At 43.8% G+C, this 23,723-nt stretch overlaps 1 protein-coding gene across 1 annotated transcript in view; it reads right to left on the bottom strand.

The window, feature by feature from the left end:
* The window catches only part of rnf220b (ring finger protein 220b), a 29,787-nt gene extending 6,591 nt beyond the window's left edge, over positions 1–23,196 (bottom strand). Inside the window, exons 1-7 of the mRNA XM_086161748.1 lie at positions 22,889–23,196; positions 21,339–21,947; positions 3,813–3,939; positions 2,917–2,959; positions 2,722–2,814; positions 1,570–1,612; positions 1,184–1,273 (exon numbers count right to left, since the gene is read on the bottom strand). Coding sequence (XP_086017874.1) covers positions 1,184–1,273; positions 1,570–1,612; positions 2,722–2,814; positions 2,917–2,959; positions 3,813–3,939; positions 21,339–21,927 — 985 coding nt within the window. The 5' untranslated portion in view covers positions 21,928–21,947; positions 22,889–23,196. The remainder of the gene's footprint in view (positions 1–1,183; positions 1,274–1,569; positions 1,613–2,721; positions 2,815–2,916; positions 2,960–3,812; positions 3,940–21,338; positions 21,948–22,888) is intronic.
* Positions 23,197–23,723: the final 527 nt, after the last annotated feature.

Raw genomic sequence — 23,723 nt, 5'->3', positions numbered from 1 at the left:
ATGCGTGCACGCGTCTGTGCTTGTGCGTGTGTGTGTGTGAGGGTGTGATGGTGTGTGCTGGGGGGGAGGGTTGGAGGTTGACCTGAATTCCACCATCCCAAGCAAACATAATGAGGGTTAAAGAGACAGCTATAGATGAGGAAGAGCTCATCAAATGGCAAAAGAGAGAGAGGTTGATTAATCAACATAAGAGACCCCCCCTTCCCTTTTCCCCCATCAGACGTGTATTTAGAAGCTCATTATACCGTCCGGTTATAAAGCCCAATAAAGGCTAACAGAGCTCAAAAGCATTGGCAGTTTGATGGGACTTGGACAAACTCAGCAGCCATAATACCAGAAGTAAGACGTTATAGTTATAATGTCAGGCTACATGCTCTATAAACGTTAAAATATTGTGTTGTGCTTCTTAAAGGATGAGATGACATGTGACCCACTTCCGTGCTCAGAATCTACTGATAAACACGTGATCTATTCGGAACAAAGTGGCATTAACTAAAGGACTTTGAAAAGGTCAGTGTTCAAACTCAGTTTGTTTTATTTTATCTTGTTATTGGAACACATTTCAATATGGTACATTGTTGTTGTCTGTACTAATTATTTTAGGCTTTAACAGATCATTAAGAGACATTTACATAAATGTTATTCAAGTTTCCAGTGTGTGAAAGGTCCAATGGCTGGTGATTTATTATTGCACTGTTTCACCTTAATTAATGACTTTAAAATACAAGTAAGTGACATAAACAGAGCAAATAATAGCTTATGGCTACTTTCACAATTTAGCAGAAGCTGATGCTCCTAATAGACTTTTACAGCATAGGTAACACTTGGTAGCATCTTACAGCATACATTATCATTTACCATTTATAGTGTCATAGAATTAACTGTATCTCAAATTAGGACCATTTATACCGATCCTGTATCAATACAATATCAGCGCATCACAAAAAGCTGCTGGCGTTATAAATTCCACACCCCGAAAAATACAAACCCTGTCTGTGAGGTGGATTTTAAAAAATACTTTTTCCATTGTGAATGTTCAACTATTTTCTCGTTTTTAAAATCTTTCAGCATGTTTATATGCCTCTTAGTCACTCAAAATGTCAGATATTGGGCTTTTAATGTTAAATGCAGGAGGGATAAAATACTCATGTGAGAATAAGAGTTGCCTCTCAGTGTGTCTTACCAGCTTGTGTGCAGTCTAGGTGGGCTCCTGCGCTGTGGGGGCGTAAAGGGGCAGATTTGACGTAGCACCTGCACCAGCAGAGGTCATCGACTGTTAACATATCAAGAGGTCAAAGTTGAAAGGTTAATAGCTCCTCTGCTCGTGTGGGCGCTAGGCCAGTGGCAATGGTGTGGGAACGACTGGCGACAGAGGGGATTGGACGAAACACACAACTGATCTGGTCAGTCTGAACAAAGTAACCCGGAGAAAAATAAGATTCCTGACTCTGGATTTAAAACCTGTAAAATGGCAACCTGACAGCGTCAACCATGCGGGGCTGGAAATGGCACACGGAGAAGGCGGCAATGAAACACAGTATTCGGAGCGCTCTGCATGCATCTACATACCATTGAGTCTCGTGTGTCTGTTGGCCCGCACGCGGAGAAAAGTCTGCACGGGACAGAGGAAAAACTTCTAAGTATGTCATTTACTTAATTTGCAACACACCTGACCTGATGTAATTCACCTCGTGTTACAGAAAGCTATTACATGAATGTTGCTATCTCCACAGCGCAAATAAAGATGGGGTTGACATTGGTTCTAACTTCATGAACCTCATTGACGTAAATATCACCGGTATAATAACACTTTTATAATACGATGGAAGCAATTTATTAAACAAATAAGAATGGGAGGCCTTTACAATGATAATGACATCTGTGAAAAATAAACTTGTACCAATGGTTTAATGTGTAAAAATTGAGGATTGGGAAGGATGACCTTGGCTCCTTCCTATTTCTTTTTTCGGTAATGCCATGAGGTTCACCTGCTTTCGCTTGCTAATCTCATATCATATGTTGTAAACTGGCATCAGATATGTATATCTTTTTTCATTTTTACTTTATTATTGTTGTTTTGTTGAATAGTTTCTATGTTGTCTGTTACGTTACTTTGATACAAAACACATTCGGATAGCAGAGATTCCTCCTGTTTAAAAAGTGCATTCTAGGTATCTGGTGTTTTACTGCTTTTAAGGTCCTCCAAGACAAAGTGCTTTGGATATAAATACATTTATAAATTAACTTTGAAGCCGTACATAAAACAAAACAGCTCCACCAGACTTTCAATATAAGCTTTTATTTATTTATATATTAATTTATTTATTTGTTTCTTTATTTATTTACTTGATTGAGGTGTGTGCATTTTGGACCAAGCACTTGTCATTCTATCAACTCCAGACCATAAACCTGGTGAGTTGCTGGCTTTATATCAAGAAAAAAAAAAGAATGTTTATTATGTTGCTAACAACTGGTTGTCCAGAACCATTTTAGTGCTCTAATAAAACAGCACTGGGGCTCACATTTGGTCGTGATGACTGGGAAATCCAGTTAAAACATCCTGTGTGTGTTAAGACTGACGTCACTGTATGCCATTATTTGGACAACAAGTAAGTGGGCCCATGTTTAAATTGGCTGTTTAGTAATTTGTTGATTTTATTTCATCTTTATGGCACTGACTTGACCAATTCTGCACACAATAGTAAAACATTTTTAATTCACCTGATAGCGGTCCGAGTGGGTGTCCTCAGCTGGTCGGGGAGGCGAGGCGGGAGCGCCTCCTTCATGTTTGATATGCAGGGAGAGCGAGAGAGACTGGACAAAAGACATTCGGAGATAAACAAAGAAAATGAATCGCAGGTGGGACCACGTGCGGCCGATTCACCGCAACTTGGGATGTGAGTCAAGCGTGTTTACCTTTGGTGTCCTGATGAGGTGGTCATGCTGCACTAGAGTGGCACTTTAGAGAAAAGAGGCAAATGATAAATAAACAAATAAATAATCCGGCGTATCCACAACACACACATACACATGAAGACACAACTCACCTTTGCTATCTAACTCGCACTATATTGCCCTTTAAATGTCATTCTGTCAATAACCAGCTTTTATCTTATCTGAATTTGTATCTCTCTTCTTTCTCACTCTCTCTCTCTCTCACACACACACACACACACACACACTCTCACACTCTCACAAAAGCACACACATTGTCCCCGTTGGCCAAGTTCAATTTGAAACCATTACTGTCCACGGAGCGGTCGTTAAGCAGATTTTGAATGTAACGTCTTTATTGGAGAAATCATTCTTCTTGTCTAAGCAGGTAGGTAATGTGTGTTTGTATAAGTGCGTGTGTGTGTGTGTATGCGCCTGTTTTTTTTTTTGTATGAATGTTTAAGGCCGTGCATATGCAAGCGTGTGAGGCTCAAAGCAGCTATTAGCGAGACATTATCTGCCAGCTGTATGATTTGTTGCCTCCAGGCTGCCGGAGGCTGCAATATGAAATATGTAGGGAACAATGAGGCGGCTTGTAAACATCACATGCAGGTGACAGAGAAGATGGGAGATACCAGCTCAAGAAACCCAAGGGGGAGGAGGTTCAATAGTTACAGAATCTGTCAACATGAATTATCACCTGAACAGAAAGGGTCATATGGAAAGGGATGCTGAGGAGAGGGAAACAATACACTAGAAAACCCTAGTCTTGTGCTATTAACAAAAAAAAAAAAATCTTTATAATGAATTATTTAATAATGAGGATGCTCTGTGCCTGCAACAATTCCTCTGTCGTGTACACGCTGACGATGTGATACCTGATTTGTAGTTGGCCGAGTTTGGCCAACTCTTGCTCCATGTGTTCCTGCAGTTCACCCGGTCGTAAAACAGTCTGGCAGACTGGACACACAGGGGCCTGAGCGTCGTAGAGACCCCGCACTTTACCTGAATCGTGAAGGGATGAAAAAAGTCAGAGGTAATTTCACGGCGTTCATCATTTAAAGTTGTCTGTTGTACTTGACATTTCCGAGTAATTGCAAGACTTTTTTCCACGTTATCCTTGATCAATGAGCTTTTTTAGATCCCATAGCTGTGAGGAGCTGTTTCATTATGTCACCCAATTCAAAACAGTACAAAATGTGGATTTGTATTTGGAGCTGAAAAGTCAGTGGAATGAGTATGAAAATTGGGTTGTGTAGCTATGATTATAGTCACACAGGGAAAATTTTTAAAAAAAAAGTTTACAATCTTAAAAAATTGGCATTTAAAAATATTAATCCCGCTAATGTCTCCTTATTTGTTCTCACATATTGATTTGTCACAAACCTTCGACGTAATAGCCAGGAGAATGAACTATTTATCGTAATAGGAGAAAATGAACTCTTTTCTATTACAATAAATATCATATGTCACCTTACTTCATACTACTCTTAACCTCAGTAATATTATTTGATGGTAAGATTGTCTTTAAAATATCTTATTTTCCTACTTTACTTTTTTTTCACAGTCTTTTCATTTTTCTACAGAGTTCATCCGAACTGTTTTTTTTTCTTAGGTTTTATCGTTAGTGAGGCCCCCATACATAAAGAGAAATATCTTGGTTTAGGTTTAAGAGTGAAAACAGTTAAGCAACAATTTTAAAAAAATCCACATCTACTTTAATTCTAGCCTGATACTATCGAGAAGATCCTCTTGGTTCACTGCATTTGTTTAGAAAACACTACTGAAAGCTTCGGAAAATAAAAAATGTATCTGGTATTAAGCAACAGAGAGATATTAGAAAATAGACCAACAAATGTAAAAAATACTCATTTTGAATTCATGTGTAAATGTCTGCATGCAGTTATTCTGTTTGTTAAAACTAGGTGATTCTATCCTTCACCATTCACTGGGGTCCACGTACATCTTTGCAATATTTGGGAAAAAAAATAAGATAAAGCCACAATCTGACAATAAATTTGATTGAACTAATAATAGAAATGAATATGAAAATAAAATGGGATTTTAAACTCAAGTACTTGAAAGTTGTTGAACATTTTAATAGTAATGAGCGTTGCTTAAATGTAAACATAGACACTGTGTAGTTGAGGCCCCAATGTCTTTGTGTGTGTGTGTGTGTGTGTGTGTGTGTGTGTGTGTGTGTGTGTGTGTGTGTGTGTGTGTGTGTGTGTGTGTGTGTGTTCATTAGATGTAATTATACTATTGACAGAAAGTGATAGGGAGGGTAAAATACGGTTACAAACACAGACATGCAGGCACAGTACTATTCCCCCTTGCTGTCAGCTTGTTGACATCATAGACTGTCAATAGGAACATTACCCAGGAGGGCCACTCGGCCCATTGGGCCCCACTGATGGATTACTGCCATAAGCAGCCAGCTGGGAGCCTGAGGAGCTCTACTATATCAAGATTTTACCTAGTAGATGAGGTGATTTACTCCTGAAAGCCATCAATCACCGAGGGAGAGCTGGTAGGCAAGATGCACCTAATTTCCCATCTCTTCACAGTCAAGGAAAACGGATGAGCGTGCCTATTTGTCCGCCCTTTAAAATACACAATATCAAACGGATTGCTGTTTTTTTGGACTATTTTTGCCCCCCCCCCCCCCCCCCCCGCATTAACAGTTGACGGTGCTTTCACGTTCTTCAAACATCAAACCGAGGCTTCGTCCATCCGCTGAGCCGAGTAGCCGGACAAAACAAGATCTGATGTAAATGGCTGCCGTCCTCTGACATCAATGACACCATGAGCCCCATAACGAGGCACCAAACAGGGCAAATGGACTCTAAATAAAACATGGGATGGAAAATAGAAAGTGGAGTCAGGTGTCCTTGAGAGAGTGACAGCCCACCAACCCCCCAAGCACCCACAAACCCACATATACTTACACGCACACACATACACGCGGGCACGCGCGCATACACACCTTTTTTTGCGTCCCCTCGCGGAAGCTTAAATGACTTTTCCCGACATGCATCGAACGTTCCTGGGCTTTCTGCGCTCCGCCATCCGGAACATGCAGGCATCAGTAAACAATGAAATCTCCAGGCTGAAATTGAATTTATAACCACATTACCTGCATAGATAACGTCTACCAATGGCGCCGCGATAAGAGCAATGGGATTTGATTTTCAGGTGTTTTATTGGCCCACTTTTTGGATAATCTGTCCTCCTCTTTCAAATACATATTTACTCCCACCAAGCCCCACACACAAAAAAAATCATACGTGACGGTATGCACGTCTGTCGGTTTGGGGTCTGCATGCTTTTGCCGTCGACTGAGCGAGCGCTTGTGCTCCGCTCTCGTAAGTGACAGTTGTTGGTTCATGACCACCTATTTACACATTCCCATTCCTCCCGCCCTCCACCCTGGCCCACATAAACCCTGTCAGTATCAGTCAGACTCAGGCCCTCTTCAGCCTGGGGGGTCCCAGACACACAACAGGGGGCTGTAAAACTTGCCCGTGGTGCTTGTTAACTGCTCTCTCACTACGGCAACTGGCTTGGTCCATCTCCTAATAGATTCAATCTCTCTGTGTCACTGATTGTTTTTCTGTCTTTTCTCTGTCTCGCCGGTTCAGGACCTCCCATTCTGGCTGTCTAGTTTTTGTCCGGCTGCCATACGCGGCTTCTTTCTCCATTTGGAGAGCTACTTGTTTAGCTCGAGTAAAGCCTGATAGGGAGCGGGATGAAACATCTTGGTTTCATATCCAAGCTGTAGACATATCAAACTTGATTATGCTATTTTCAGAATCGCTTCCCCAAATCGTTATGTGCAACTTGAAAACATTAAAATTAGATGGCTTAGGTTAATGAATCAATTTTATGTCGGATTTTTTTTTTTTTTTTCTGGGGAGGGGGGAGTAAAAAATGTCAGAATCATTATGTGGCTTATCTCCGAAGACTTAAAGGTACACGCCCGTGGGGTAAGTGACCCACGACGGCGCCGAAAAATGTCCCCCTTCCCGTCATTATATCTAAAGCATCGGGCGAGGGGAATGTCTTACCTTTTCAAACAAAATTAGATATCATAACTCCCGCGGTTGCATTGTTGGTCGGATTCACTTTTGTTGTTTTTCGGCATCAAGATGTCTGCTGCGGCTACGCAGGGTTCTCGGCCCCGCGGCGAAAAGATCACAGTCCCGCTAATAAATCCTAAAAACACCAAGTCCCCTTGAGGGCCCGGGTAATGGCCGATGCCAGCACCCATATGACGGCTGCCAGGTCTCCTGATGCAGATGGAACAGAGATGCCTAACGTGACCTTTAGTGAATGCCACATCACATCAGGCCTGGATGTCACCCACTGACATTATGCCGGGGCATGAAAAGGCTGTTCTTCAGGGGAGACACGGTGACAAACATCCCCCCAGTGACAAACCTGTGGATGTGGTATAATTCTGATTGACGTGAGGAGGGCCGGACAGATTTGAATGGCAGGGGGACATTCACGAGAGCATCCGGGGGGAGGATGTGGAGCTTGTTTTGCATCAGCTGGGTCTGTTTTTCCTCTTTATTATTGCTGATAAAGTGCTGAGATAAGTCACTCCGACTGCCATAATTACCCCAATCATCAAACAATTCTCTAAGCACATCAGAAATCCCTCTATAAAGCAATAACAAGCACAGACTCTATATAACCAGTAGGCATGTAGAAATTTGGTGGTGGTGGCGGGGGGGGGGAGTTAACGCTTGGCAGCAAACACTGCAGTGGTGGGTTATGTAGGCAGGTCCTTGGCACACTATCAGAGGAGATGGAGGGCTATAAAAGTCACTGGCTCCTGCCACACCTGTACCCCGCCCTATTCCATGGCCTGCTTCCTATTTAAAAGCATCACATGCAGGATATTAGTCAGGATTTTTAGCCGTCTGTGAGGTAGAGCTAACCTCTAAAGTGGAAGGGGGAGAGGGGAAAGTATGCAGGCCGCTGTTGTTTTTTATTGGGGAAATAATGGCCTATTGAGAGGTTGGGTATTTAATGAGCAACATAATAGGGCCTGTAGTAACACATCTGCTATGAGCGCAGTCATTTCCTCGGTTTTCAAAGGCTCGAGCGCCAGCCTTTGAAACGGCAAGTCCAGTTGCTCTCGACTCAGATATCTGCTTTTTATTAATTGCGGAATTGCTACATCGGTTTTACATAAAAGACAAGTGCGCTGCTGTGAGACTCCGTGTTCAGTCCTAACCCCGCTCGGCGGCGGCGGCACACCTCCTCTCCTGGCTTGACCTCTCCGGCTGTCCGATCTTATTTCGGCATCCTTCAAAAATATCCCCGCTACTCGGCAATCAATTGTATTTAATGTGTTAAAGACACTCGCCATAACCACGGCAACCTTTGGCCTTGGCGCAAATCAATGCCTCGTTACGCAACTAATGATCATTCATTGACTAATAAGATCTGTATCAACCTCTCGTAGGACATTGATTGGCCTTTGTCCTCTGTAGAGCTCTGTACATTAGGAGGAGCTGCCGAATTCAGCCGGAGATGGCAGCTGTAAGTCCTGGGGAATCAGATGATGAAAAAGCTCCTGGTGGGAATGGACAGGAATCCTAAAACCCAAATAGACTCATTCTGAAGCACCTCGGGCCAAATCCCTTTTCTTCTGCCCTACAGATCAATGGACATAACCTGGCTGACCACGGGTCAATCAACACACCAACCCCCCGATTCCTCGCCCTCGCCCTCTCGCCCTTTCTCTTTCTCATCTTCTCCATTAGTCACTACAATTGTTTCATCAGATGGGGGTATGGCTCGGCATGTATGTGTCCAATCATCGCATTGATGGAGAGTGGACCGGGTAGCTGTGTCACTGCGACCGTGTGACCATATTTCCCTTTTCAAGACCCGAGGGCAAAGATCGAACCCTGCCTCGGCTCAGCTCCAGCCAATCAATCTGGCCCTCATTGAGATGCGTGGCTCAATGATCTCCGCTAGTGACTTACAGATTCAGGAGTGGGTGTGGAAGTCGGGGGGAAAGTTAGAACTGTCCTTGGGTATTTACAGTGATAAAAGGCTACTTAGAAGGAGAGTAGCCGCACATCTATTTGGGATGTTGACTTTCGAAATACCTCCTACTTTAACTAAAATGCGACACTTCATTGTCAAGAGTTCAATGAAAAATGTGTTTTCACTGCTTCACTGAGGGCCAGATCCAATAACAGTCTCAACTGGGCTCAGGCTTTGTGACAAGGTATGTCTATAAACCGTGTTGTACTAAAGGAAATTTAATGCAAAGGATTTGAGAGTGAAAAAAAAGAGGGGGAAATGGGGCCAACCGGCTGAAATGAAATCCAGGATTTATTATTTTCAATCCAGAACCTGAGACGCAATCGAGCTCTTACTCAGGGCGGCAAAATGCCAAATCCAGCCTTTGACATCTGTTTGCTGACAGTCAAATCAAGAACCCGGTGACTGCAGACAGCGATAGAGCCTTTCACCGGAGTCCTGTCATTCATCCCCGAGCTGGCGAACTACGCTCGCCAAATGGAGAAAAATGTACAAAGTTCCAATTCTGTCATATATTTGACACTGTCACAGGGAGAAACTGTTTAAACACCCGTCAGAAAATCAATTCTTATATTTATATTAAGGTTTTTTTGTGCATTTTAGCCCGTGGGTAGGTGTTTTGTTCTCCAGCCGCTGTCACTACAATGGAAGTTGTTGGTATTCTTGTATTCTAAACTCGTGCATCCAGTCAAACGCACATCTGTTCTGATGTTGGCAAAAAAATTAAAAATTCACTCAAAAATGTGGACATATCTCAAGGGGTGATCCCGAACAGCCAGGTATTTCGGCGCAAGCCTTGCCATTTCAGCGGCAGGAGAGCGATGCCTCCCATCTCGCGATCATACATTTTGTACGAAACACTAAGGCAGAATAACGGCTCATTATTCCCGCCATGAGCGGGCCCGAGGAACGAGATAGAGATGTAACGGAGCTAATAGACAGATCACAATCCCTCATTAAAGGGTAATTAGATTGGCTCCAAAAATACAGATCACGATTACCCGGACCACTGATTAATTCACATTAATGCTCTCTTTTTGTCTCTCTCGCTCTCTCTCTCTTTCTCCAGCTCTCCTTCTGTCTGTGTCTGCCCCTCTTTTTCTATTATTATTCCATCGTCCTCTCATTACCCTCCTTTCATTTTCCTTCCCCTCTTGCTCTTTCTCTCAATTACTGCTTAATAAGGAGAAAATGAGAGGGCCACGCTGTTGCTTGCATCAACAACTCAACTTCTCTAAACAATCCAAGATAAAGAGAGTTTAATTACACCGGCCTTTATAAGACCATTATGACTGCACAAAGGAAAACGCTACCTTTCCGAAACGGAATTTTACGTGTTTTGAGAGATGGCTTTTAAAAAAAAAAAAACACAACGCAAAACATGAATCCATCAAACAGACGATGGTCTGTTTTAGCTCATCAGGTGTAAAATCCAAGCAAAAAAAAATTCAGCGCGTGCCAAGCATCGTGTGTTTTCCTGCGGGTCGATCGTGTCTCCGTTCTGGTATGCTGGTTTGCAAAAAGGATCTCTGAGACAAAACAGACAGAGGTGAAAAAGAAGGTGAGATTCCCGGGTGCGATGGGTTCAATGTCACTTGCAGCGGTGGCGAAAAGGAAGATTGAAGCCCGACGGGGAAGCTTTATGAAGAACAGAGGTGAAAAATAACCAGTTTTGTCTGATTCCATTGTATTGACTGAGTAGTGGTTGGGGTCACATGTTTGAGTTTAAAGTATTTGTAAAGGTAAGTATTTGTATTTTTTGTTCCTATCATAATTTGCTTCTTCTCAAATCTTTTATCATGGAAAAATATATGAAACAAGAAAATAAAGCAAGACCTTTCAGATACACCCACACCGATCTGTCTCCATGCCTAGCTATGAGATGAGACGACAGAACGCTGGCGCAGAGGTATCTGGGGAAATCTCTGTCAACTTTGTAGCTGAAACTGTTCTGTTTAGCTCAGAACAGAAGGAGATTCTCAGATAAAAGAAAAAAAAAACTCAACAAGTCCAGTTTACCTAGAAAAAAAACTAAGCAGCCATATTAAATGGACTTCTTGGGGCTTCGAGTGCAAGAACAGCAACTTGCTTGAAATGCAGAGAAGGCGACGTTTTGTCTGGAGAGATAGAGCTCCCAGGTAAAAAAAAATATGTGCAATTAAGAAGCGGGTGAAGGAAATCCCCCGGTCTGTTTAGAGGGGAAAAGTAATTCCTGGGGAGGTTTTCCATGAGGGAGACACCCAACCAGTAATGAAAGAAATAAATCTCAAACCTCAGCGACCAGAAAACATTGCTGGTCAGTTGGAGACAGAGACATGTGCAGTTTGTATCAACCCAGATTAGATGCTGCTCACGACAGTTGAGTGCAACATTGTTGACAGGGTGGTTTTCATTCAAATGACTCATATCACCTCACACAACGCGCTAAATGTTGTTTATTGCCACGTCATATAATGCCATTGTAACAAAATTAGTATATATCCGTCTCTTCTTTATTAACTTTATTCATTTTGGCTGGTGGAAAACTAAATGAGGCACCCATGTGTGTGGTGTGTGTGTGTGTGTGTGTGTGTGTGTGTGTGTGTGTGTGTGTGTGTGTGTGTGTGTGTGAACATACTGTTCTGCTCTACCATAACAAGACCCACGTTCCCCTTGCATTAATATGGGGGCGCACATCAGAAAGTGGAAAGCTTAGATATTAAGAAACAGCACTTCAAGGAGAAAAGGAATGACCAATAAACCTGCTGATACGTTTATCGAAAACATAAGAGGTAGCCCAGCTCCATACAGGTATGTAACCACAAAAGAGCCCCACATAATGTTACAAAGCGTGCAGGCCACCCCGCCGGGACCTGATATTTTGAGAGTCTCATCTTAAATCCCCTGAAACGTTTCTCGACTTCAGCCTCATCAGGAAACATCATTACAGATAAGCGATCGCTTCCTAGCAACACTTGACCAGATAGCATCTGATACTGTCAGAAACACACAGCTCACTTATGCTGGTACCAAAGAACCACGGCCACCTGGCGCTCCGATTCGCTGATGTTTGGGTTAGTCACACTTCCGAGGGGGGAAGTTATTGTGTCTGCCTGGATGAGCAAACAACTATGGCAAATAATTGAGGCGCTTATCTCAAGTAACCTGTATGAAGTTCATTTTTGGTCTATGCGTTACACTTCAGTCGAATGCAAACAATAAATAAATAACGCTCTTGACGTTGGTTGGTTACAAGACGTCCAGGACAGCAGCCCTAAATCCTAGCCTATGTGCGGGTATCCCAGCAGAACCGACTCGCCAGACGCTTATAGCTCGTCGAGACAAATTGTTGCTGAAATCGCAAAAGCTGTCGGGTGTTTTTGTTGCCAGCGTGTGAGAAAGAAAAAAAACAAAATGTTTGCGAGTGTATCATTTACACAAAGTGTAACCACGTAGCCTTGGTGAGTGCAGCGGAGTTTGAGCTCCCGTCGATACACCCCTCTGATCTGCCAGCAAACAAAGAGGAACAAAGGGGCCTGTGGCAACGCCAGTGGGTATAGATCTTCTCCAGTGTTTTCTTCACTTAGTGGGGTCACAGAGGAGCCGCTCACGGTTCAATCTCCTCCACTGGGCAGATCGGGAGCTTTGAGCCACGGCTAATGAGACTGGACCCTCTCCCGCCGCGGGACCCAAAACAGGCCCACCCAGTATTCAAATGTCCGGTTCACTCAGACACAAAGCACTTTCGACCCGGAATACCAGAAAAACTCATTAAATTCAACAAAGGTCACTTGGTGTTATTAGTTTAGGAGTCTCCACATCAGAGGTCAGTCAGTAAATGGACTATTAGCACACTCAGTCATTACTTGTGAAGTGGATTTCACACTAAAATCGAGAATCTCTCAGGGAAACACACACTTTTACCGCAGAGCCTTAATAATGAAGCCAGCATAAAGACAAAATTCGCAACACAGAAAAGGTATAACAATTTTTAAATTCCAGTTTTCAAAACAATCATTTTTAAACAGAATGATGCAAATAATTGAAATCATCCAGGTGCAAAAATACCATGAATCCTTTTTTTAAACAATGTATGGTGTGTATAAAATCACTTTAGTGCAACAACATTAAGCAGATAATTTGGTATGGATTGACTTCAATACATAATATTGAATCATGATTTCATCTGCCTTTAATAGGCTATATGTAATGACAAAGCATCCCCCCCCTGAAAAAAAAAAACATTATTTAGAAGTGCAATAAGAATAAATTGATTAACTTCATTTTAATCATTATGTTATTTTACAGAGTAATATAGAGTAATGATTTGCCCCGGTGAGCTGCAGCTACAGTAGCGCTGACTCTCACTGTTAATTATAGCGAAACGGTCCCAGCATGGATCCCGTGTATCAGTGACGGGGTCACGCGAAAGACAATGGGATGTGTAAAGCAGAGCCTTCGCTCTTTCTCAGCCTCTCGGCTTCACAGCGGGCCCACCGAGTGCTGCCTGTGTGGTCTATGGGGACAATTAGCACAATCTACATACTAATGACTGCCTGTAATGGACACTGCTGAGACTGTGTGTGTGTGTGTGTGCGTAAGTGTCTGTTTGCATATGGATGTGTGTGTCTGCGAGGGAATGTTTGCACACGCGCATATCCTTTGCTGTATGTATGTGACTTCCTGTGCGTATCCGAGCATCTGTCAGCCCTCCACTATGTGGATCTCGGAGTGCACCCTGACCTGCTGTGTTCACGTATTTCTGAGTAAGTGGTACGTAGGCTGTGTTTTACTGAAGTGACCTCCCCGCTACCACCGCTTCCCTCCCCCCGCAGCCCCAAACCCGATCCATGGACACTCATTAGCACCATAATAAAGAGTTGAGACGACACGTAAAAGGTTATATACTGCTGGACTGCTGTTTTCCTACCAATTATCAAGACTGTGATTTATGACCTGGACCCAATGCTATTCTCTGAGGAGAAACGGAGGAGTGTTTACACCCCTACACAGCAGGGTGAGGGGTCAATCCGGGTAAACTTTGACCTTTAAGTCATGGGTACACCGGGATATCAGCGAACAGTTAGCAGCATGAGAGGTGACTAAATCTATAACGGGGTCTTTAGAATCCAGGTGTAAGTAATCTGGGATGTTTTTTTGCAGTTTAATGTGTTTGAACTGTCAGGTTCATGTCGCATTAATCGGGGAGCGTAACAGTTACAGGACGGTCGAATGAAAAAAAAAAAAAAGCGCTTGAATGCAAAAAAACACCAATATGTATGATGAAGCTGAAAAATAGCATCCGTTATCAAGTCATTAAAAGTATGACCCTCAGATCGCAAAAGAATACAAAGGGTTTTGAGTGTCACTAACAAAACAAATACACGGGGAGCCATACGAAACACATAAATATTATTCATCTATTGTATTAAAACATAAAAGCATTGGAAGGAACATGAGAAAAAGAATCACACACTCAAGCCGGCTATCTGTTTATAGTTAAAATCAAACACACATGAGCTAAGTTCACAACTCTTTAATTATCTCCATCACCCTCGATGTTTTCCTGTTATTTACATCCAAAAGAACAGGCGCCCATTGGCATAAAATCCTGCAAATGATGCTGAGACATTGAGAGGTAAAGCTATCAAGCCTGGCATGACTTTGACACACAGGCTTTTGTCAAGCTCTTTCACAGCTGGGAGACTTGTAACAAGCACAAGTGACATGCTGTAATGAGGTCTGTCTGTGACAGTATGCAAACACACATCTACAGTACACATGGCAACACACACACACACACACACACACATGCATACACCCACACACACACATGTGGCTTGGTTATCATGCAGGACTGGTGTGGTCATGATGTCTGTCTCCACAGCAGCATATGTTTAACCCCAGCATTTGCCCTTCCTGCTCTCTCTGTGTGCCTGACTGATTTGTTGGGCTCCAGGGACGGGATGGATGATGAGCTTGTGTGTGTGTGTGTGTGTGTGTGTGGGTGTGTGTGTGTGTGTGTGTGTGTGTGTGTGCAGCACTTCTAAAGGAACATGTGATTCAATCTACAGAAATCTCTCTTCGATTTTCCCAATGTACACACATTTACAAACATAGTTAAAGCTTTGATGTGAGATCACAAGCCGCTGAGATGCGGGTGGATCAGGTGTGCAGAGAGAAGTGCAAAGGTGGGAAGCAGAGAGGCGAAGAATGAAGGAAAGCCAGGGTAAAGCAAGGCCAGTGTTTTAATGACCTGCAGGCTTTGGATTCATTATGACCTTAAGTTTTCCTCCATCTCTCATTGTGCCGGAGCCTCCATCTCCACGCATCCTGTGGGCCCATCACAGCAGGGCCGCAGAGGCTGCGAGACGTGTTATGACTCATGTTACAGGTGAACCTTCTGTTGATCCTCAAAGAGGAGCTGATGGTCACCACAAAAAGACACGCACGTGTGCGCACGCGTGCACGCGCGCCTTTCCCTGCTGCGACTGTAAAAACCAATCGCTAGAGAGAAATCCTGTCTGTCTTGGAAAAGCAATGTGTGCAGACATTCAATAACTTTTGAAGATCCTCCGTTCCGGTCAGCAAAAGAGCAGCATCGGCAACAGACGCACGCGCTTGCGCGCGCACACACACACACACACGCACGCACACACACACGCACACACACGCACACACACACACACACACACACACACACACACACATTACTATTCTTCTTCAGAAGTATGTATCAGTATTTACACACGCAAATAAAAGTAGTGTTTCCCAGAGTGCGGAAATAAGTTTTAGGGTTTTAATTAATTTTACTGATGTTTCACTCTCTGTAAATAACCTTAAAGTGAAATATAGATATAGATATAGATATAGATATAGATATAGATATAGATATAAGGGTCTATGTACATCAGATGAGGCAATAGTCTTAATGCAAAACTAATAAAACCGTAACAAAATTTTTATTTACATGGAGATATATTCTCAAATTATCTCATCCCCGTCCCCCAAACACTTAATTTTTTTATTTGTTGATTTCCCACATACAAAATATGCCCTCCTTCTATTTTTACATGAGGTTAAAATATTCTCCTTAACAAGTTTATTATCTTATATCTCTTTTTCAAACCTACTCCCATTTTCAACGTAGGGCATGAGAAAAACCGGATTAGCTGGTAGTGTTTCCTCTGTCCCTCCTATTACTAGACTGTTGTTATTATGCCTATTAAAATATCTTAAACTTTAATGATTTCATAAAATACGTGATCTCCATTGTGTTGGGCCCTAAAAAAGCTCAACTGCTACAATTCAATTAAGTATTTTCAGTTAATAATCGGTCCATTTAAGAGATTATTTTCATATGGCAGGGATTTTTATAAAGAGTTCAGGGGAACTGAGGTGAAATTGATTTAAAGCCCCGGGACTTGCTGATATTAATGCCCAGAAAGTTGACATTTTAATATGTGAGAAGGAAAATTGCCTCTCCTCAGCCGTGATGCGATGGAGAGAAGGAGGTATGAGGGATAGAAGAATTCCCCCTCCTGCCAAGATGAAAGTCTCTTTTACTTGGGAGAACATTAGGAGAACAAACTACCATCACAACAGGAGGGGGAACAGTCAAGCGCGGTGTGCTCTCACATCAAACACAACAACCATTAATATTGTAATGCTTCCTCTCGGAGCGTTTGAAATCCAGAACAAGACTGCCAGTGTGGTCAGCGAGGAAGCTGCCGGCAGATGTCATTTTATCGGAGCTTTCGAGAAAACAGCGCACCATGGAGTTCCACGTCTTGACCTTCACGTTTCATTTGTGTCAGGGAGGGTTTAGTGTTTTTGGATTCAAACGCCGCGTATCAGCTGTGATTCTTTTTAAAAACGTTTTTCCCATCAGCTCATCCTAGGAAAACCCTAATTTTTTTCGGATCCCCGTGGGAATATTTAAATATTATTTTACTCTGCATGTTGTTATTGTTAGTTTTTTATGGCATCGAGTAAATGGCAGAATACCCCCCAAAAAAATGGGAAAATGGGAAAAATGGGGGAAAAAAAATGTTATTCCCATCAGGTCATCTCAGAAAAACCTATTTTTTTCAGATCTCCATGGGAATATCTCAATATTATTTTACTCCGCCTGTCTTTATTGTACGTTTTTTACAGCATCTCATAAATGGCAGATTAACCGCCCAAAAAATGGGAAAAATGGGACAGAAAAAACATTTAACCCATCAGCTCATCTCAGACGGATCTAATTTTTTCATATCCGTGTTGGAATATCTGAATATGATTTTACTCTGCATGACATAATTTTTCATTGTTATGGCATCACGTAAATGACAAATTATCCCAAACAATAGGAAAATTGGGTAAAAAAAAATCCCATAAGCTCATCTTGGAAAAACCAAAATTTTTAAGATCCCCATGGGAATATTTGAATATTATTTTACGCTGCGTGCCATTATTTTTTCATTTTTTACAGCATTTACTGAATGTCAGATTACCCCCCGAAACAAAGGAAAAAAAAACTTTTTCCCATCAGCTTATCAGAAATATGTAATTTTTCCATATCCGCATAGGAATGTTGTACATTATTTTATCCTGCTCGTCATTTTTGTTAGATTTGTTACAGCATCGCTTAATAACGACGGATAACAAACTGAAAAAAAAAAAAAAAAAAAAACGCAACAAGGTAAGAACCTAAATAAATAAATCCAAATAAGCATACGGTGACCGTGAGTGTCGATGCATTGAGCGCAAATGCAGACCTGCCAGATAAGGAGCATGTGCCCAGGGAACAATAGCATGCAGCAGATACTAAATGTATATGCATGAGCATTGACTGATTGCTATTGATCTCCTGTGGTCTGCCAGTGGGATGTAAACACTGTGTCTTTCAACAGGAAGCTCCACTCAATACGAGCGGCCATCAACCACAGCTAGACAGAAAACTCGGCGTGCAGACGCCCTCCTTGTTATCACATCGGCAGACACACACACACACACACACACACCGTACAGGAGGCCTCTGTCAATGAGCATGTTTGTCCAAATGCCGAATAAACTTCCCTGCCGAAATATACGGCAGCGGATACAAGACGGTGAACGGCGTCATTTTGTGTCTTTGTTTCAACTTCCTGTAAGGCCATCTGAGGATCGTACCTGCAGGTTTAGACAATACCAGGGTACAGAATCACAATACATTTATGACCAATATTAGCCTGCTTTTCTGATAAACCCATGAATTTTGAAAAAAGCTTGTACTGATTCATCTGTATTTTAAAGCTGCGTGCAAATACATTTAACTGAAAAGTTCAGACTGTTTGATATCTAAGGTTAGTGCATACTAGTGATGTGAAAAGTCTGCAAACAGAACCATTTATCATAGGGGTGTTTTTTTTCAGCGAGACAACAGGTGTCAAAGATATATCTGAATGTGATTTTATTTTCTTGTCCCACTCAGGTTGTTGTATTTCACTGATCCAAAACCAAAGTTGGCTGGCAGCACACCTTTGTACCGCCAATTTGATCCGCACATGACTAATCCCGCGAATCGAACCATCCCAAGTTTGGTCCTGAAGGAAGAAAAAGACAGCAAACAGACGGATCAAATCTGTGAAACGGGTTCTCGAGTCTGCGCTGGACAGGTACTTCAAGGTGGCGGATGCATTCTGCGCAGGTGCGGGGAGTTTTGTTTTTTCCCAAATCGCTACATCTGAGCGTTTCAGGCCGAAAAGTATCAGGACACGATAGTTCTGCAACATCTGGATTTTGTTATCACAGCTTTCCACCAGCTTTGGCACCATGATATCCAGATGTACATTCGCACTCTTTTACACACACACACACACACACACACACACGCACACGCACACGCCATAGTACAAGTGACTGGCCTTGGTGAATTTTGCCAATCCATCCATCTACCCCCCGATTCCCACCCCACCCACACACCCCTCTAGTTTCTGAACTCATGTTTCTGGTAAAAAGCCATTTTAGTTCCAGCTCAGCCCCGCAGCTGAAAGCGTCTCCCCGAGGAAAATAAGCAGGACTCGCTCCAGTGAAGACATCTGCCCTTTGAAACCAAGCAAGGCTGTTTGAACAGCTGTCAGAAGCACACCGTGTGTCTCAGACCTTCTCTGATAAAACTGAGGCAAGTCTAGAAGGGAGAAGAAAAAGAATAATAAAAAGAATCAGCAGAAGCAAACCACTAAATAGACAGAGATATCAAACCGCTACGATACATCCAACCGACTGAAGAGGTGGAGGTCCCGGTTGTTTTTTTTTTTTTTTTTACTTCGGCGACTGACAAGGCGCTCTGAGAGGTCACCTCAGTCACCGGAAGAAATGTTTGCATTTGTCGTCCATGCTAGACAGTTTGTTACACGCGCCCCTGTGCCATTGTGCAGTTACTTTCCAAAAACCAAAACAATTCTACACATATAAAAAATGCCATTAAACTTGAAGAACTCTTTTTCCCATATGCTCAATATCAAAATTCATTTCCCTAAAATCCAAATAAGTTTGTTTTTAAACCGGATAACTCGCTGCGAACCGACACGGAGACGAAAATGAAACCGAGCGACAAAGGATAATTTTACTTATGAAGAAAACAATGAAAATACACTTTTATGGTCCAGTTTGTACATGAGCGAGTATCGGCATCGCAGTCGCGGCTACAGTGTGTGAGCCACAGACACACACACACACACACACACACACACACCAAGGAGATCTCAAGCTTAACACTTAAGACTTTCGGTCCTGAAGTGACTGTCTGTTACCCAGTCAAGAGGAACAAGTGTATGTCAGACTTAGAGAAGTGCTGGGAGCTCAATTGCATTAAAGCTCTTAGTTTGCCTTAGCTCCAGTCTAATTGGATAAAGCTGGAAAAGCAGCTTCCAATGTGCACCATTTTTTTTTCTCTCCTCCCCAAACTCTTTTTTTTTTTTTTTTCCCGAAAGATCCCTCTCCATGTTCGATTTCAGCCCATCTTTTGTCCTTGTCAACTTTTACCCAAATGAGATTCCCAAAATCGGGAGGTGAGGGGGGCAACGCATGCACGAGTGCGCAGACCCAAACATTTCCACACACACACACACACACCTCACACCTCTCTCATTCTTCCATATTGAGATTCCACGGTGCCACTCCGCCTCCCCGGTCTTGTCACTCAGCAACCGAGCGCTAACAAAATCAGCAAGTTTCAACAAAGACACACACACATACATACGCAGACAGGCACACAATCCAAACTTTTCTTAAGACAACTTGTCCCTGCTTCCACCCTTTATGTGTGGGATGAAAGTTTCCTTTAGGTGATATGTATGAGTGCACATATCTGTGTCTCCCCCACCTCCTTCGCCCCTCTACATCTCCGGCCCCCCTTCCCATTGTCATTATTTTTGATGGTGTCCCCCCTCTGATCTGCCGAGCCTTTGGGTGCTCTCTCTCTCCCTTCTCTCTCCTTCCTCCCTCTCCCTCTCTCTCTCTCCCCGACTTTCTCCGGTCCCTTTCATCTGTCACACGCTCCCCTCGGCGACCGCCGCTGAGGAGGTTTGATTTCCCATCATGCCTTGCGTAGCCTCACCGACTCCCGCTTCCTGCCTCTCCCTCTGAGGCGAGTGTTGTGCCCCCGCGTCGTCGGGCAATTATCCCCGGGAGTAATGAGGAGCGTCTCTTCCACCACGGGCGCGCTGACTGACACCTCTCCCACTCATTTGTCAACAAATCAGACGGCTGGTGTGGGCGGCCATATTGAGTTGAGGGTTGTCGTTGGAAAGCCGAGGCTGAGGCGCATCGCGGCGTCTCTCCCTCTCTCCCTCTTCCTCTCGCTCTTTTTCTCCTTCTTTCTTTTCCTCCATCCCTCGCTCTCTATCGCTGCCACCTCGTTATCTCTGACAGGATGTCATTCGTTCCAACTCTCACTCCTCCCATGTCAACCCCTTCCATACGCACCGACGTATTTGTGTTCCTCAACCGCCGAGAAGAATCTGCCTCCCAATAGGCCTAATGGTCATATGCGGCTAATGATCACTGAGCTGAATAAGTGACACTGTTCAATTTATTTGTGTCAAAGTTAGACACAGGCGACTGCTGTAAACACTTTGTTTAACCGGGAGATAAAGAGTGTAAAAATGACTTCTTTTTTTTTTTTTTTTTTTCCAGATCCGCTTTTTGCCGAAGGTACCTCCGTTCAGATGTCTGGGAACTTTTAGAGGATGCGAATCTCACCTGCCTGAATCGTGTCAGGTTGAAAAAGGATGTTTGATGCAGTGATTAAACAAACTCCGGCTCACATCGCTGGGTGTTTGGAGGACTTGGAGGGGGTGTGTGGGGGTGTGTGGGGGGCTCCGCGCACTCACCGTGCTCCTTGCGCTCCTCCGGGCTCGACGAGACCTCGCCGTCGGACAGCAGGCCGGACATGGAGAACAGCTTCCTCCCTGAGTCTTCCAAGTTTTTGACAGAGCCTCCCGGGGAGCCGAAGTCAAACTCCTTCGCCTCCGCCTCCGAAAAGCAAGCTTTCAGCCTCTTCGCGGGGGTGAAAGCCGAGTGGTAACCGGACTCCCTCTCCTCTTGCGGGGAGGAGAAAGGTCTGAAGGCTCCCACCCCGCTGTGGTTGAGCATGCCCAGGGTGGAGCAGTCCAGGTTCGGCGGGGTGAACTGCGGGTGCAGGTGGAGAAGGGAGGCCGGGAACTCTCGGGCAGGAAAAGTCCCCGACATGGGGGCCTGGCGTTGGTACATGGAGGTGAAGGTGTACGAGGCCGAGGGGAACGGGAGGTGGAGGTCTTTCTCCATGGAGGCGGGGACGCCGAAGGGCCGAGGCGCCTGGCAGGGGACGGAGGCGTCTCGGCTGGCCTCGGCCGTGGAGGCGAGGACCATCAGGGCGGGTGAGGCCAGTGGAGCCGGCAGGTAGGAGGGGCTGTCCATCTTGAAGGGGCGGTGGAGGTCCATTCACCTCGCTGTGGGTGGCGCTGAGGTCAAGGGACAGATGATGGTCAGAAAAAGCGTAAAATTGACTTTAAAAAATAACAGAGAGTAGATTCCAGTTTTTTTACATTGAATTTACACATAAATTATATTTCAATCACATTTTATCAAAACTTTGGAAAAATTCAAATAAAAAAAAAAAAAAAAAAAACAACATACATGTAAGACTTGTACCGATATGAAGTAAACAAATTTCACAATCGGCCTGCAACTTATTATGTCTTTAAAACTAAATTGACATTAAAAAAGGAAGATGCAAAATCAAAGCTCACGTGAAAGAATTTCATGTTTGGGATTAACGGGGAAAACGTTCAATGTTTCAATCAATTGAGGAAGTACAGACTGTTTGATAAAAAAAAAAATCAAAATATTTGGCGGAGTTTCCGCGATGTCTATTTGTTCTAACTATCAAACGGACGGTCGACGGGTAAACACAAAATGCCAGGTTTGTTCCAGTGAAGCGCAGTTTCTTTGATAAAACACATAAATCTTGAATAACTGCACACAATCTGAATAATGACACCTTCTGATCACGACATTAAATTGATCTTTGATTGTTTTTTGAACGGGCCGCGGGGCAACTTTTTGCTGGTTCATCTAACTTTGTTATTTTTGAATCGAAAACTTTCCTCTTCTCACTTAAATCTACATTATTTATGTTAATTTACGGGGTTGAAAAACGAGTTTGCACTTGTGCAGACCCCCCCCCCCCCCCCACACACACACACACACACACGCAAATCAAGTAATAACAGTGTAATAACAGTGTCATAACACAACGCGTTAACATTGCAGAGTAAGGTGCATTAAAAAGAAAAGTTAAGAAAAAGAAAATATTATATATAAATATATATATATATATAATAGAAGTTGCGAGTGAAAGCCCCCTCCTGCCCGATATCTCGCGGCATCAGCCGGCACTTACCGCGATGAGACGCGAGCAGAGCGAGATCTTTTCTCCGCTTGCGAAGCAACTCTCACCCCTCTTTCTCCTCTCTTTCAACTTGAGGGATTTCAAGGACGACTCACTTTTCTCCTGTTGGCGAAGAGGAGAGAAGGGAAGTGCAAGAGCAGGTCCTCCTCCTCCTCTTCTTCTTCTTCTTCTTCTTCCTCCTCCTCCTCCCCGGGACGCTGCGGGTGTCGGGGCGCGGAGCGGTCGCAGAGCCGAGGCGGTCTCTCCGGCCGGGATCATCGGTGAGTGTACCGGCTGCAGGTCGTGGTGCTTCTGCTCTCGTCCTCCTCCTCCTCCTGTGTGTGACAGCCCCCCCCCCTCCTTCTTCCCCTTCCACCCCCTCCTTTCCCTGCCCCCTTTCCCTGTAGCCTCGTCCCCCTCCCTCCAGATCCCCCCCCTCCACCCCTGCTTCCCCTTGAGATGCGCTGCCTGCCGGACACCCTTCCAATTTCTTACCCTCCTTTAATATGTGTAGGAATGAAATTGAGTCAAAGTGGAAATAACTTGGGATAAGATTTAAAAAAAAAAAAAACTTTCTTGCATAGGGAGGAGAACAATCCAGAAAGCGGGTTATTACAATCTTATAAAGGAGCATCAACCTCCACATCTGCAGGACTCATCATCCCCCACCACCACCACCACCACCACCACCACCACTCTTTGCCTCCCCCCACGGGGATGTTCCTCCTGGAGGAGCTCCGGGTTCAAGCGCCTCGGATGAGGTAACCCGGGCGACCCATCACTTGCAAGCAGGTGTGAGTCGGTGTCACCGCTTTGTTCCGGTGAGTGACAGGTGATGGAGTCATCC

Source organism: Fistularia commersonii, chromosome 16, assembly GCF_037954325.1.
Source record: "Fistularia commersonii isolate RoL2024-O1a breed Wild chromosome 16, RoL_Fcom_v1.0, whole genome shotgun sequence".
In the NCBI taxonomy this organism is placed as follows: domain Eukaryota; kingdom Metazoa; phylum Chordata; class Actinopteri; order Syngnathiformes; family Fistulariidae; genus Fistularia; species Fistularia commersonii.
The sequence above is the reverse complement of the archived record's forward strand: the minus strand, read 5'-3'. Positions and strand labels throughout refer to the sequence as shown.